This window comes from Hemitrygon akajei, chromosome 23 (assembly GCF_048418815.1).
Source record: "Hemitrygon akajei chromosome 23, sHemAka1.3, whole genome shotgun sequence".
NCBI lineage: Eukaryota > Metazoa > Chordata > Chondrichthyes > Myliobatiformes > Dasyatidae > Hemitrygon > Hemitrygon akajei.
The window spans coordinates 20,890,200-20,907,411 of NC_133146.1; the positions used below are offsets into that span (position 1 = coordinate 20,890,200).

The 17,212-nt window shown below is 41.5% G+C and overlaps 1 protein-coding gene across 1 annotated transcript in view; it reads left to right on the forward strand.

Annotated features, from left to right (window-relative positions):
* Positions 1 to 17,212, forward strand: part of dna2 (DNA replication helicase/nuclease 2) — an 86,581-nt gene that overhangs the window by 43,219 nt on the left and 26,150 nt on the right. Inside the window, exons 8-10 of the mRNA XM_073027155.1 lie at positions 1,635 to 1,752; positions 6,927 to 7,092; positions 11,346 to 11,540. Of these exons, the coding sequence (XP_072883256.1) occupies positions 1,635 to 1,752; positions 6,927 to 7,092; positions 11,346 to 11,540 (479 nt within the window). The remainder of the gene's footprint in view (positions 1 to 1,634; positions 1,753 to 6,926; positions 7,093 to 11,345; positions 11,541 to 17,212) is intronic.

Here is a 17,212-nt window from a genome sequence, read left to right on the forward strand (position 1 = left end):
CTCACAGGCTGTCCAGGTCCTTCTGCACACTCCCTGATACCTGCAACACTACCTGCCCCCTACCAATCTTCGTATCATCTGCAAGTTTGTCTACAGAGCCATCAAATCCATCATTCAAATCATTGACATATCATATGAAAAGAAATGGTCCCAATGCCAACCCTTGATGACTGCCACTAGTTACTGGCAGCCAACCAGAATAGGCCCCCTTTATTCCTCTTTCCTCCTGCCAATTTTCTATGCACCTTTCATGTAATACCATGGGCTCTTACCTTGTTAAGCAGCTTCAAGTGCGGCACCTTGTCAAAGGCCTTCTCAAGATCCACTGACTCTCTTTGTCTATCCTATCTATTATTTCCTCAAAAGAATCCCAACAGATTTGTCAGGCAGGATTTCCCCTCAAGGAAACCATGCTGGCTTTGGCCTATTGTCTCATGTGCCTTCATGTACCCCAAAACCTCATTGTTAATAATGGACTCCAGCGTCTTCCCAACCACTGAAGTCAGACTAACTGGCCTATAATTTCCTGTATTTCGTCTCCCTTGCTTCTTAAAAAGTGGATATTTGCTATTTTTCCGTACTCTGGAACCATTCCAGAATCTAGTGATTCTTGAAAGATGACTACTAATGTCTCCACAATCTCTTCAGCTACCTCTTTCAGAACACTGGGATGTGGTTCCATGTGACTTGTCTATCTTCAGACTCTTCAGCTTCCCAAACACCACCACCTTAGTAATAGCAACTACACTCACTTCTGCCCCCGATGCTCTTGAATTTCATGCATACTGCTGGTGTGTGAGTGAAGATGGATGCAAAATACTTAAGTTCATCTGCCATTTCTTTATCCCCCATTACAGTACTACCTTGAGCATCATTTTCAGTGGTCCGATATCCACTCTCACTGCTTTTTTACTCTTCATGTATCTGAAGACATTTTTGTTATCCTTTTTATATTATTGGATAGCTTAGCTTCATGTTTCATTTTTTTCTCCTTAATACCTTCTGTTAATACTGTTCACTTTCCACTAATTTTTGCTGTATTATATGCCCTTTCTTGCTTTTATGCTGTCTGACCTTCCTTTGTCAGTTATGGTTGCCTCATCCTCCCTTTAGAATACTACTTCTTTGGGATGTATCTTTCCAAAACTGGTTCATTACATAACGCCTAATCCAGAATTGTGTCTTCCCTAGTGAGTTCAACCACAAGCTGCTCTGTAAAGCCATCTCATAGGTATTCTACAAATTCCTTCTCTTGGGGTCTAGCTCTAACCTGATTTTCCCGATCTACCTGCATATTAAAATCCCTCATGAGCTCTTTTCCTCTGTGTCCTATCACCTCCCAGCTTCTCACATCATTAGCTTCCCTGCCGGTTGTAATCCTCCCCCCACTTTTTTTCCCTCTGTGTTCTGCCCTTTTTCTTTCCAGTCCTCATGAAAGGTCTCAGCCTCAAATGGTTCATTTTCCTCCATAGATGTTACCTGACCTGCTGAGTTCCTTCGGCATTTTGTGTGTGTTCTGTATTTAGGTAGGCAAATTGATGTTGTGATGTTCAAGCAGTAAATAAAACTTGGTTTTAAGACTTGTTTAAGTTGGTTCATCTAAAGCTACATGTGCAAATGCTCCTTTCCTCTAGGTTATTCTGTACACTTTGTTGAGCCAACAACTCAGGGAAGATCCCGAGGCTGGATTTCTGCTCTACCTCAAGACTGGTGCCATGTATCCAGTACCAGGCAATCATATGGACAGGAGAGGTATCAAAAACTTAGGAAATGCAAATGACTCATGCACAGTTTTTGTCACATGGTGAAATGCTCTGTCATGTTGGCCATCACCAATCCAGTCAGAGCCCTGTGTAATATGGGAGGAAATCAGAGTACTCAGAGGAAACCTGTGTGGTCACAGAAAGAACATTCAAACTGCTTATAGGCAGTGGTGGGAATTGATCCCAGTTCTCTGGCGCTGTAACAGCTTTACACTAACTGCTATGCTACCACCCACATCTTTCTGAAGATAATGTGTACTCATTAGATGTGGGTTGAGGGGCGCAGGATTAGGCTAGTAGATCAACAAATACATTCTCACAATTTAATTCTGACCAGTTGGCAAGGCAGACATAAAGCCAGAATAAATATGGCTGAATACCTTGCGATAAACTTTACGATAATCAAAAGAGAAAAAGGTACAGGTAAAACTGTGAAGGTGGACATTTCAAACAAGTTATTTCGAAAGAACTAATTGTTCATCGGGAAATGTATAAGGCAGTTTTGTGTCTGTGAGTCTGACACCAGGGCAAGAGTTGGGCCACAATAATTCATGAGTTTGAGAATGAAATAATCAGATAGGGGTAAGATATCTGATTTAGCTTGCCTTTCCTATTTGGAGTTGTGTCATTGCTGGCCATTTTGTCAAAATTACAGCTTTTGAGTTTGTAAAAACCTTCCAGCCTCTGCCAGAAAGCTTAAACTGGGAAGGAAGTTAATCTTTCAGAAGGATAATGACCCGGAGCACACTGCCAGAGAATCATGGAGTGACTTCAAATGAAGAAAATTGATGTTCTTGATAGCTCTAGTCAAAGTCTGACCCCATCAAACATCTCTGGCAGTACTGAGCAAAGGGGGATGATTACTTTTGAACTGCTGACATCTCAGATTTTGAATTTTAGTTTCTCATGCTTTAAAAATTTCCCTTTTTTTGGGCTTTAGTGTGGGGAGAAAAAGGAGCACGTGATTCACAAATATAAATTCTCAGTTAAATTGATAAAAATTCATGGTTGTAAAACTCACTTATGTGAACAAAGAATTGGGGGCTAAATAGTTTTATAATTCACTGTAGAGACAAGCCCTCTGTCCCATAGGATCCTTGTTGCATTTATTCTGCCCACATTCTTTTCAACCTCTAAATTCTACTTACACAAGGATCAACTCCCTGTCAGTTGAACTACCAACAACTCTTTGGGATGTGGAAGGAAATCCATGCGGTTACGGGGAAAACTCCACACAAAGTGCACCTGAGGTCCGATTGAACCTGGGATTCTGTGAGGCAGCTGCTGTACCATTGTGCTGGCCATTCAAGATGACAGCTAATTCGGTTTTTTTTTTTTGAAAGTATTGTAGTGTAGGGAATACACAACATAATTTCCAAACACCAGAAATGGCATTTGATAATTTTAGTAAAGTTAGATGTTGATTGTAAAATAAATACCATATACTGTACAGGTTTCCCCCGCAATCCGAAGGTAGAGCGTTCCTATGAAACCGTTTGTAAACCGAAATGTCGTAAAGCAAAGAAGCAATTACCATTAATTTGTATGGGGAAAATTTTTGAGCGTTCCCAGACCCAAAAAATAACCTACCAAATCATACCAAATAACACATTAAACCTAAAGTAACACTAACGTATAGTAAAAGCAGGAATGATATGATAAATATACACCCTATATAAAGTAGAAATATTGTATGTATGGTGTAGTTTCACTTATCAAAATTGGGAAGACAGCGAGCCAAAGTCAATTTGGAGGAAAAAAATCGGCATGTACACGCATGCGCAAACAACTGCCCGCACGAGGTTTCACGGTCATTGTAGTCTTTCTCAGAGTAAAACACGTATAAAGCGGGTGTCTTTTTTTCGTAAAAGCGAAAATCCTCTTTGGTTAGCAAAAATAGGTACTAATGTAGGTCTTTCGTAACAGCAAGTTGTCATAAAGCGAACGTCCGAGAAACGGGGGACACCTGTACTCTATTTTTTTTTAAAGTTCTATTTGTCAGATGTAGTTTTTCTCACAAGCATTTGCTCCCAATCTGTCTTGTGCTAAGTCCTCTCTTGTTCAATTGCCCTTCCCCAATTTAGGACCCTAACTTGAGGACCAAACTCATTCCTTTCTATAACTACCTTGCAACTTATAGAATGTTGTTACTGCTTCCAATGTGCTGATTTCCTCTTGAGAGATTATTAGCCAAACTCTTGCACTATTTGCTTCCCCTTAAATGTTTATTTTTGTGGTGCTCTCCCATATCCTTTCTTTTGGTTCGTTTGGTGTGCCCCATTCACTAAATGTGCTATCTCACATATTCTCCACATCCTTGATACTCCCTGGCAGTTGCTTTGTGCAGTCTGGCAGTGGCTGTAATTGAACGCACTTCCAACAGGGATACTCATCAGGGACATTAGAAATGTTCCTGATCTCCCACAAAACTGTAGGAGAATATTTATTGTTCATGTCCTTTATCATCAGTCCCTTCTATTAAGAAGGAGGGAAGAAACATTGCCTGATCTCCATTTGTCCTTCTTGCCCAAGCCCACACTTTGAAATCATAGTCCCTTCCAAAATGGCTGCACCCACTCTGTTTAGCATACCTTTTGTACTCTGCTGTCAATGATCCTGTAGTGCTACTAGATTTGTTGATGCCTCTAAGCCTTGCCTTTCTCACTGTCAACGATCCCAATGGTGATTCCGTTTTTAGGCCTTCCTTCTGTCTTGCCCTTCCTGGTGCCCTCCATGTTGTTCACATTCAACAGTGGAGATCTGAAAAATGCTGGTGAACAGAGTGGAATAATATAGACGTCCCAAATAAAGATCTGATGCAAAGCATAAATTTACAATCTTCTTAAAGACACTGGTATCCATTAACTGCACTAAGCATCAACTGACAGACACGCACATTATAAAAATGGAAAATTACAGTGATTTCTAAAAATGCACTGATTACCCATTACTTATTTTACTAGTTATAACTCAAAAAAAGTGATTTCTCAAACACTCGAGCAGTGTTTGAGAAATCAGTTTAATTGAGGTTATGGACTATCAAAATAAGTAATGGGTAATTCAAGAGACTTTCAGAAACAAAACTCCACAGAAGAAGCTGTAAATTAAAATTAGAACACATGGAATTTGGACGTATGGATTGAAAATTTCTTAATGGACAGGAAACAGCAAGAATTAAAGGTCATTTTTGTGTAGAAAGTCAACAAATTGGGTGCTGCAGAGATTTCTACCAGATTCTCAGTGCCCAATCTATATTGGTAATTTAGATGAAGGGCTCAAGTACAATACATCTTGTACAACGACGTGTGGCAGTTTGGATTGTGAGGAGGTTGGAGAAAGGTTTTGGGAAGATATGGGCAGACAGTTAAAGCTGAGTGAACGGACAAAGAAATGGGAGATGAATTATAATTTGGAAATGTGAGGTTACCCAATTTACAAAATAAAGTAGAAATGTGCATTGGTATTCTTAGTTCCTGGCATCCTTGACGGGTGTAAAAAGTAAATCATCATGACTTGAGGTACTGAGGACTTTATTCATTGGAAGGTAGGAGAATATTATAGAGGTATGTAACATTAAGAGGGGCATAGAGAGGGGGAAGGCACAGTCTTTTCCCCAGAGTTAAGAGGGGAGTTATTTAATAAGAACCAGTGAGGCAACTTTTTCATCCAGAGGGTGGTTTGTATGTGGAATGACCTGCCAAAGAAAGAGGTTGAATCAGATGCATTATTAACACTTAAAAGACACCTTATTACTACATAGATAGGAAAGGTTTAGGTGGGTATGGATTTACTTGGATGGGTATTTTGGTTGGTGTTGACCAGTTGGACCAAAGGGCCTGTCTCTGTGCTGTATGGCACTATGATTATTACCTACTGAAATACTGGAAGTTTTAACTTTTTGGAAAACTTGTGAGGCTTATGAATTACAGAGTTAAGGATCATACAGCAGAGAAACAAGCCCTTCATCCGAACTTGTCCATGAGTTGCCCAGCAAGCTAATTTCAGCTGCCTGTGTTTGTTCCGTTGCCCTCTAATTTTCTTCTAGCCATGTTTTCCTGGCAGCTCATTCCAAATTTGCACTATCCTTTGTGTGAAGTTGTCCCTATTAAATCTCTCACCTTTGATCTTAACCTGATTCCCACTTGATTTTAGCATCACATCTCTGGGGAGAAAGGCTGTGCTTTCACCCTGTCCATGTCACTTATGATCTTTTACATCTCTCTCAGGTCACCTCTCAATCTGCTCTGTTCATGCTTCAGACATTTGCTTCCAAGTCACTTATATAAATTGTAAGCAGTAAAGGTCTCAGTGCTGATCCCTATGGCACACTATTAGACACAGGTCTAATCTGAGAAATAAACCTTGACCATCACTCTCTGTTTCCTACCACAAAGCCAATTATGAATCCGTCCATTATCTCCCCATGGTTCTCATGCAATTTAAATTTCCAGACTACCCTTCATGAGGGCCATTCTCAAAAACCTTGCTAAAGTCAATATAGACAACATCCACTGTCCTACCCATATCCACCCTCTTGGTTACCTCCTTGTAGTACTCCAGGGGATATATCAGCCATGGCTTCCCATGTATAAAGCTATGCTGACTGTCTCAAATCAGACCCTGTCTCTCCAAATTTTAGTAGATCCTTTCCCTCAGTATTTCCTCCAGCAAATTACCCACTACAATATCAGACTCACTGGCCTGCAGTCCCCTGATTTTGGAATTTGTAACCACCACACCAACCAGTTTATCATAAATAATTTTCCTTAGAAACATTTAATCTCAAAGTTCAAAGAAAATTTATTATGGAAGTACATATATGTCATCATATACAACTCAGGTTTTTTTGCAGTTTAAATGAAAACATAATATTGGTCATATTAAATATACCAGGCAATATCAGTGGAAAGAGTTAACATTTCAAGTAAATGACCTTATATCAGAACTGGGAAACAATGGAGTAAGTAGGACAAGAGCTTCAGAAAAGGGAATATGGGAGGGGAGAACAAAGGGGAAAGTGTTAAAGGGAATATTGCAACTGGACTGAAATGACAAGGCAATACAAAAATGTAACATCTTCTGTTTCTCCTTTAGATTGCTAGTATCCACAACATTTGCTTTTGTATTTTATCTAAAACTATTCCTGTTTCATTCTTTATCTAGAATTGTTGAAACTAAGGAATCGGCTGGCTTTCTATTTGATGAATGGCATAGTATGGACAGAGCTGAAGAAAACTAATGCGCACCCTGCACTGCTACCTCCAGTCATCAGTGACAAGCAGGCTTGCACATTCTGCTCACAGCGACGTAACTGCGCTTTATATAGCAGGTACATCCTGTCTTTGGGGTTGTATCAGAAAATGACAGCAAGTTCAAAATGTGAAGACGTGTGTAATGATGGGAAAAGGGAGACCAAGTGGGTGATTCCTAAAAACTCAAGAGATTGTCCAGTTATTTGAGTACTGAAGAATGGAATGTGTCTGGAAGCTACGATGGGAGGTTGCAGAGTAGCATTTGAAAGAGTTTGTGTAATATGGGGTCTTGAAAAGGAAGGATTGCATATATGTGCTGCCCTCATGATGCCTTGACTTCCTTAAGTACATCAATAGAGGTTATAATGCTTTGAAGTGTCTTTGCAATTGGAATAAGTTAAACACGATTTTGTGACAGTCTTCACAAAGAGGTTGCAAGTAATACCCTAGAAATTGCTGTAAATCTGGAACTGGAAGGGATAGAAAAATAATGAAAATTACAATCACCAGGGCAGTGGTAGTGAGTAAATTGTTGGAGTCCCAAGCTGTCGAGTCTCCAGGCCCTGATGGTCTTCATGCAAGGGTCTTGAAATATATGGCTGGCTGAGATATTTGATATTCATGCCATCTTTGAGCTGAAAAAAAATCAAAACTGTTTCTTTCTGTAGATGCTGCCTGACCTGCTGTTTGTAACATTTCAGTTTATATTTCAGATTTCTGGCATGTGTATTTTGGTTTTGATTTTTCAAGCATTGATTTTAATTTTTCTATGTTCCCTGCATTTAGGGAAGTTTCCATTAAACTGAAAATAACAAAAGTTATTTCTTTATTCCAAAAAAAGATAGGAAGCAGGAAACTACACTGAGAACCTGTCAGTGGTCTGCTGCTGCTGTAGCCCGTGTGCTTCAAAGTTCAGAGATGTGCTTCTGCACACCACTGTCGTAACATGTGGTTATTTGAGTTACTGTCACCTTCCTGTTTGCTTGAACCAGCCTGGCCATTCTCCTCTGTCCTCTCTCATTATGAAGGTGTTCATTGAGTGTATAAGCCAATTATCTTAAAAATATACCATGAGGGAAATGTCAGAATGTTATAGCAGGATGCCCTGAAATACGAGGATAATTGGGCAGAGACAATATGGTGCAAATATTCAAGGGACCGTAAATCCTGCTGCTGCAGTCACTTGTGGCTTCAAAGTCAATGTGGTTTTGCAGAAGGCAATTGATAAATAATTTGACCATCTTATTAGATCCTTTGAAGAAATATTATGCATTATATTTAAATGGGAAATCATTGGATGTCCCAAGATTTGCAGAGGATTTGATACATTCTTCATGAAGGGTTATTGCAAGTATTAAAGCTTGGAACATTGGAGGTAACGTTGGTGTGGTTGCAAGACTGAGTGCTAGCAGGAAAAAGTGAATAGGCATAAAATGATCTATTTCTGTTCGGAAAGTTGTACTGAGTCCTGCCACAGTTAAGCAGTGCTGAAACTTCAGCTTTTTACCATTTATACAAATGAACTGGGTGATGGCGGTGAGATATGATTGGTATATTTGTACTAGATGGCACAAGTGACACAACTAGTAGAGCATAACCTTGTTGCTTCATCGACCTGGGTTCAACCATGAGCAGCTGCACTGTCTGCCAAGTTTGCATGTTCTCCCTGTGACTGTGTGGATTTCCTCTGGGTGCTCTGGTTCCTTCCCACATCCCCAAGATATGCAAGTTAGTTAGTTAATTGGCCATTGCAAATTGCCCCTTGTGCGTAAGTAAGTAGTAAAATCTGTGAGGGATTGAGGGGAAACGGAGGGAACAAAATAAGATTAGCACAGCATTAGTATAAACTTGATGTTTGATTGTTGGCTCAGGCTCGAATTTAAAGTTCAAAGTAAATTTATTATCAAAGTGCATACATGTATGTCAGAATATACTACCTTGAAATTCATTTTCTTGCGGCTAGTCACAGTAAATATAAAGAAACACAACAGAATCAATGGAAAAAAACTACACACAAAGATGGACAAACAATCAATGTGCAAAAGATGACAAGTTGTGCAAATACAAAAAGAAAAGCAAAATAATAATATTAGATAAATAAATAATATTGAGAACCCGAGTATTAGAATCCTTGAAAGTGAGGTTGTTGGTTAGGGTGAATAAAGTTATCCACTCTGGTTCAGGAGCCTGAAGGTTGAGGGGTAATAAGTGTTCCTGAACCTGGTGGTGTGGGACCTAAAGCTCCTGTACCTCCTTCCTGATGGCAGTTGCGAGAAGAGTGCATGGTCTGGATGGTTGGGGTCATTAATGATGGATGCTGCTTTCTTGAGACAGCTTTCCTTGTAGGTGTGCTCAATGGGGTAGGAAGGTGTGATAGAGCGAGCTGTATCGTTACCTTTTGTAGGCTTTTCCATTCAAAGGCATTGGTGTTTCCATACCAGATCCTAATGCAACTAGTCAGTATGCTCTCCACCATGCATCCATAGAAGTTTGTCAAACTTTTAGATGACATTATGAATCTTTGCAAACTTCTAAGAAATTAGAGGCACTATCGTACCTTCGTTGTAATGGCACTTATGTGCTGGGCACAGGACATATACTTTGAAATAATAATGCTGAGGAATTTAAAATTACTGACCCTCTCCACCTCTGTTCCCTTGATGAGGTCTGGCTCAAGGATCTCCTGTTTCTTCTTCCTGTGGTCAATAATTAGCTCTTTGGTTTTGCTGACATAGCATGAGAGGTTGTTGCTATGGTACCATTCAGCCAGATTTTCATTCTGCTCCCTATCTGCTGATTCGTCATTGCCTTTGATTTGGCTAACAATAGTGGTGTCGTCAGCAAACCTAAATATGGCATTGGAGCTGTACTTGGCCTCATTCTCAAAAGTTTAAAACAAGTAGAGCAGAGGGCTAAGCAGACAGCGTTGTGCTGATAGTGATTGTGGATTGATTGGAGTCTGCGAGTGAGGGAATTGAGGATCTAGTTGTACAAGGAAGTATTGAGGCCGAGGTCTTGGAGCTTATTTATTAGTTTTGAGGGAATGATAGTATTGAATGCAGAGCTGTAGCCAATGAAGAGCGTCCTGAAGTGTGCATCTTTATTGTCCTGATGTTCCAGAGTTGAGTGAAGAGCCAATAAAATACCACCTGCTGTTGACCTGTTCTGACAGTAGGAAAATTGTAGTGGATCCAAATCGCTCCTCGGGCAGGAGATGAAATGCTTCATCACAGTAGATGTAAGTTTCACTGGACAATAGTTATTGAGGCATGTCGATGGACTGTGGGTGGAAACTGGAGCACCCAGAGGAAATCCACATGGTCATGAGCAGAACATACAAACTCCTTACAGGTGCTATTGGACTTGAACTCCGAACTCTGACATCCCAAGCTGTAGTGGTATCGTGCTAACCACTACACTACTGCGGCACTCTTAAACCCAAACTTGTAACTCTTAAGCTAAGGTTGCCATGTTCTGTGCGATGACTGTGTCATCTTAATTTTCAAAACTGTACAGTATAAAATGCCCACTCTGTTGTTCCCATTTTTCCCTATTTGCAGTAATCCCATTGAGACCATAAGACATAGGAGCAGAATTAGGCTATTTGGCTCATTGAGTCTGCCCTTCCCTTTGATTATGGCTGATGTATTATCCCTCTCAACTCCATTGATTCTCTTGCCTTTCCCCATTACCTTTGCCATCCTTAAAAATCAAGAACCTATCAACCACCTCTTTAAATACTGTATACCCAAATGACTTGGCCTCCACAGTCATCTGTGGTAAGGAATTCCACAGATTCCCCACCCTCTGGTTAAAGAAATTCTTCCTCATCTCTTTACTAAAGGGACATCCTTGTATTCTGAGGTTGTGCTCTCTCGTCTTAGCCTTTCCCACTCTAGGAAACATCCTCTCCACGTCCATCCTTTCATTATCTGATACATTTCAATTAGATTCCCTTCATTCTTCAAAAGTCCAGCAAGTACAGGCTCAGAGCCGTCAAATGCTCCTTATATGTTAACCCTTTCGTTCCTGGGGTCATTCTCGTGAACCACCTCCAGATTCATTCCAATGCCAGCACAACTTTCTCAGTTGAGGGGCCCAAAACTGCTCTCTGACCAATGCTTTATAAAGAGTCAGCAATTCATCCGTGCTTTCATATTCTAGTCCTCTCAAGATGAATGCTAACACAAGCTACAAGTTAACTGTGCAACAATGAAATTTCAAGGATGGTGAGTGTACAGTATACAGAAAACAGAAATGATGGAGCAAATGCTGCAGGTATTTGTGAATAAAACATTGATTACAAGTTCAATTAATTGTTATTCTGCAGGGCAGTGGAACAAGAAATGGAGGAATGTTTTGTGCCCACAGATGTGAGACCGATTCTACATCAGCAAGTTCAGCACTTGGAACCTATGCATCTGCAGTACTTTAGGCACTGGTACCTCCTCTGTGTTCTGGAGGCACATGCAATTGATAGCAAGGGAGGGTCCAGAAACATCTGGATGCACTCTGCAGAAAACAGGTAAGTTAGAGAATGGATGAACTCTTTGTGGGAAGGTTGAAGGAGATGCTATTCTTTGGAGCAAAAGTAATATTCAAGCATTTTGAAATTTTAGGGTGTGAAATAGAGAAGGTTTTCTCTGATTTGTATGCTGACTCCATGATTTAACTGTCATAGAGTCAAAGCTCATTCCATATACACACCTCCTTCTGCGTGAGGAAGAAGATGCCCCTCAGATCCCTTTCAGATCTGTCACTCTCACCTTAAAGCTATGCTCTCTAGTTTTTTGCTCTCCTTCTCTGGGGTGAAAGACAATGTGCATATTCCCTATCTACACCCCTCATGTTTTTTTTAATGCATCTCTACAGGCTAACCCCTCAGTCTCCTATTTTCCAAGGAATAAGTGCCTAGCCAGGCCCTTCAGTGGGCAGCATCTTGTCAATCTATCTGCTCTAGTTTAATGTCCATTTTGATGTTGTCTTTCCAATAACACAAAATTCCAAGCGTGGTCTCACCATCTTGTACATCTGCAACACAAATGTTCAAAATAAATTCATTATCAAAGTACATATACGTCACCATTTTCTACCCTGAGATTCATTCTCTTGCAGACATTCACAGTAAGTACAAAGAAGCAATGGAAAATATTTCATGAAATACAGAGACAGAGAAACAGCCATTGTGCAAATACAAATAAATAAATATTGAGAACTTGAGTTGTAGATCCTTGAAAGTGAGTCCATAAGTTGTGGAATCAGTCCAGTTTTGGGGTGACCAAAGTTATCCTCACTGGTTCAGGATCCTGATGATTGTAGGGTAATAGCTCTTCCTAAACCTGGTGGTGTGGGACCCAAGGCTCCTTTACCCCCTTCATTGGTTTGATTGATGAAGACCAGTGCGCCAAGCACCTTCATTACTATCCTGTCTACCTGTGATGGCACATTCAGTGAGCTATATATTTAGTGTCAAGTGGAAGTTCTCCAAAAATGGGGTGCACTGAGGTATGGCAGTATCTTTTACAGCTATTTAAAATTCTCTTTCCTTGTGGCATTGATGTTTTCCTGTGAACTCAATATTTGTATCCTTATCTCTGCCCTTATTTTTTTAATAAGCTTTTCTAGGCAAATGAAGGATAGGGCAGCCTTGTAGAGCAGAGCTCATTGCTCCAGTGACTTGGATTCAGTCCTGGCCTGAAGACGTGTAGGGCTTCTAAGTTCTCTCTGTAACTGTATGGATTTCCTCTAAGAGTTTTAGTTTCATCCCACATCTCAGAGACGTGAATTGGTAGGGTAATTGATGGCAATATGGGGAAAGTAAACAAAAACTGGGAGTCAGCAGGCTGTGGAAATGGAAACAGTAAACGTTTCGGCCCAAGACCCTTCATCGGAACTGGAAAGGAAAGGGGAAGGCTCCAGAATAAAAAGGTGGGAGGAGGAGAACAAGGGCAAGCTAGAAGGTGATAGGTGAAGCCAGGTGGGTGGGAAAGGTAAATAGCTGGAGAAGAAGGAATCTGATAGGAGAGGAGAGCGGACTATAGGGAAAGAGAAGGAGGGGTACCGGGGAGGTGAAAGGCAGGTGAGGACAAGAGTTAAGAGGCCAGAGATGAGGAAAAGAAGAGGGAAGAGGGGCTGGGTTAAAAAATCACCAGAAGGAGAAATTGATGTTCAAGCCATCCGGTTGGAGGCTACCTAGATGGAATATGAGGTGTTGCTCTCCACTCCGAGAGTGGCTTCATTGTGGCAAAAGAGGAGGCCATAGACTAGAATAGGACATGCAAGAATAGGAATGGGATAAGATTTAAAATGTTTGGCCACTGGGAAATTTTGGTTTTGGCGGATGAATCAGAGGTGCTTAAGAAAATGGTCCCCCAATTTATGTCTGGTCTCCTCAAAAGATCCAGTTAGTTCCCGCCCCCCCCCCCCCCAGCCCCACATCACCACCCTCCTCTGTCTGGCAGAATTGCTCGTTAGTCTCAAAATTTTCTCTTTAAGCTCCTCGCACTTTCTTCAAACTCAAGGCATAACCATGGGCCCCAGCTATGCCTGCCTTTTTGTTGACTACATGGAACAGTCCATGTTCAAGCCTTCCCTGGTAATGCTCCTCAACTCAATGATGACTGCATTGATGCTGCTTCATGCACCCATGCTGAGCTCATCAATTTCATCAACTTTGCTTCCAACTTCCACCCTGCCCTTAACTACACTTGATCCATTTCTGTCATCTCTTTCCCCTTCCTTGATTTCTCTGCCTCCATCTCTGGAGACAAAGCTTTTATAAACCTACCGATTACCACTGCTATCTTGACCATACCGCTCCCCACCCTGTCTTCTGTAAAAATGCTATTCTTTGTTGTCAGTTCCTTTGTCTCCTCTGCATCTGTTGGCAGGATGAAACTTTCCCTTTGTCCTCCTTCAAAGAATGACGTTTCCCTTCCTCCATCATTGATGCTGCCCTCACCCGCAGCTCTTCCATTTCCCAGACATCTGTACTCACCCCATCTTCCTGATGTCTGAATAAGGATAGAGTTCCTCCTGTCCTCACCTACCACCCCCTGAGCCTCTGCATCCAACACATTATTCTCTGTAATTTCTGCCATCTTCAACAGGACCCTACCACCAAACACATTTTTACCTCTTACCGCTCCCCCACCCCCCACTCTCTGCTTTCCGCAAGGATTGCTCCCTCTGTGATTTTCTTGTCCACTTGTACCTTCCCAGTAACCTCCCTCCTGGCACAAATCCCTGCAAATATCAGAAATGCTATGCCTGTCCATTCAACTCCTCCCTTACTTCCATTCAGGGTCCCAAACAGACCTTCCAAGTAAAGCAACACTTCACCTGCAAATCTGTTGGGCTTATCTATTGTATCTGGTGCCCTCAGTGCAGCCTCCTCTGCATTAGTGAGGCCCAACATATAATGGGGGAAGCACTTTGTTGAGCACTTTTGCTTTATGGGCCAGAAGTGGAATTTCTGGGTGGCCAACCATTTTAATTCCTATCTCTATTCCCCGTTTCAACATGTCAGTCTTTGGCCTCTTCGTTTGCCACAATGTGGCCACTTTCAGGGTAGTGGAACAGCACCACATATTCTGTCTAGGTGGCCTCCAACCTGATGACATAAACGTTGATTTCTCCTTCCAGTAATTTCTAACTTCCTCTCTCTTCCCTGTTTCTATTCCCCTCTTCTCACCTGCCTTTCACCTCCCTCTGGTGTCTCCCCTTCTTTCTCCTATGGTCCACTGTCCTTTCCTATCAGATTTCTTCTTCTCCAGCTCTTTACCTTTCCCACCCATCTGGCTTCAACTATCACCTTCTAGCTTGTTCTCCTTACCCTCCCCCCACCTTTTTATTCTGGTGTCTTCCAATCCTGATGAAGTACCTCAGCCCGAAACATTGTTTATTCATTTCTATAGACACTGCCTGACCTGCTGAGTTCCTCTGGCATTTTGTGTGTGTTGCCCTGGACTTCCAGCATCTGCAGAATCTCTTGTGTTTAAAAAGTAGGTTTAGCTATTTTTCCTGTAAGTGGTTGATTGATGAAGGGCCCAGTTGGCCTATTTCTGTGCTGTACAAATGATTCTTTTTCTCTGATTAGAGCACATTGATAACAGGTCATAGATTAGAGAGTAGAGTTTTACTGAGGTAGTCAAACTTCAGATGCAGTCTATAGGTGAATGGGTGACCACAAGGAGAAAGAACAGAAGGCAGATAGTGCAGGATTCTCCTGTTGTTGTGGCTCTCACTAATAGGTATACATGTTTGGATACAGCACCAGGAGACAGGTCAGTGGCACCATGCTCAGCTCTGAGGCAAAGAAGGGAAAGGTCAAGTCAGACAACAGTAATGATAGATTCAGCATGACATCTAAAATTTTGACAACCTTCTATAGATGTGTGGTGGTGAGTATATTGACTGGTTTCATCACAGCCTGGTATGGAAACACCAGTATCCTTAAATGGAAAATCCTCCAAACAGTAGTGGATACAGCCCAGCCTGTCACAGGTGGATCCCCCGCCCCCCACCAAAGCAGCATCCATCATCAAGGACCCCCACCACCCAGGTCATGCTCCCTTCTCACTGTTGCCATTAGGAAGAAGGTACAGGAGGTTCAGGACCCTCACCTCCAGGTTCAGGAACAGTTATTACCCCTGGCTCTCGAACCAGAGGTGATAACTTCACTCGCCCCGTCACTGAACTGTTCCCATCACCTGTGGACTCACTTTCCAGGACTCTTCATCTCATGTTCTCGATGTTCATTGTGCATGTGTGTTTGTTTATTTATTGTTGTCCTTTGCACGTTGATTGTTTGTCCGTCCTGTTTGGTGGAGTCTTTCATTAATTCTGTTGTGTTTCTTGGATTTACTGTATATGCCTTTTGAACTTTAAAGGTGCTGATGGGCATTTCTGTGGCCACAGTTGAGTATCAGAATAAGGGTTATTACCACCGATGTGTGTTGTGAAATTTGTTGTTTTGCAGCAGCAGCACAGTGCAACACATAAAAAAAATTACTATAAATTACAAGAAGAAATTTTTATAAATAAATAGTGCAAAAAAAGCGAAATAGTGAGGTAGTGTTCATTGACTATTCAGAAATCTAACTGCAGAGGGGAAGAAGCTATTCCTAAAACGTTGAGTGTGTATCTTTGGTTTCCTATATCTCCTCCCTGATGCTAGTAATGAGAAGAGAGCATGTCCCGGATGGTAAAGGTCCTTAATGATCAATGCTGTCGTCTTGAAGCATTGTTTTTGAAGATGTCACTATCAGAATCAGGTTTAATATCCAGCAAACACGAGGAAATCTGCAGATGCTGGAAATTCAAACAACAACACACACAAAATGCTGGTGGAACACAGCAGGCCAGGCAGCATCTATAGGAGACCCACTGTCGACGTTTCGGGCTGAGACCCACTGTCGACGTTACGGGCTGAGACCCTGACTAGTCCTGACGAAGGGTCTCAGCCCGAAACGTCGACAGTGCTTTTCCTATAGATGCTGCCTGGCCTGCTGTGTTCCACCAGCATTTTGTGTTTGTTATTGTTCAGGTTTAATATCACTGGCATATGTCATGAAATTTGTTGTCCTTAATGGTGGGGAGGCTAGTGTGTATGATTGATCTGGCTGAGTCTTCAACTATTTTTGGTTCTGTGCATTGGAGCTGTCATATCACTGATGTAACCAGTCAGAATGTTCTCCACAGTAGAAATTTACTAGAATCTTTGATGACATGGCAAATCTCAAAATCGTGATGAAGTCGCAGCCTCTCAAACTTACAGACATCAGGCCATTTACTTTGGACTTTGTCCCAGGGCTTGCCAATCACAGGATTGACCTTTAAGCCTGAATTTCAATATCTAGAAAAGCGAGAACTAAAGATTAGGAATTTTAACTCTGAGTATTTTTGCTTAGGAAGTTTTCAAAGGTGTTGAGTAACCCCTCGTATCTTACTGAATTAAAATTTGACATGAACAGCACAATTCCAGTTTGTCTGACTTTTGTCCTAAAGTCGTAACTGGAGGGGTTGCTTCCTAGTGATCTGTACTCTATCCAATTCCCCTCTAAGTCAAGGAAACCTTTTAAATCCTTATAAAAAGAGAACCCTTCTGTATTGACAAAGCATAGTGGAAATTTGCCACAATGTAAAAATGATGCAATGACCTGAATGTCCATTGGCTAGCATTGCACCAATCAACTT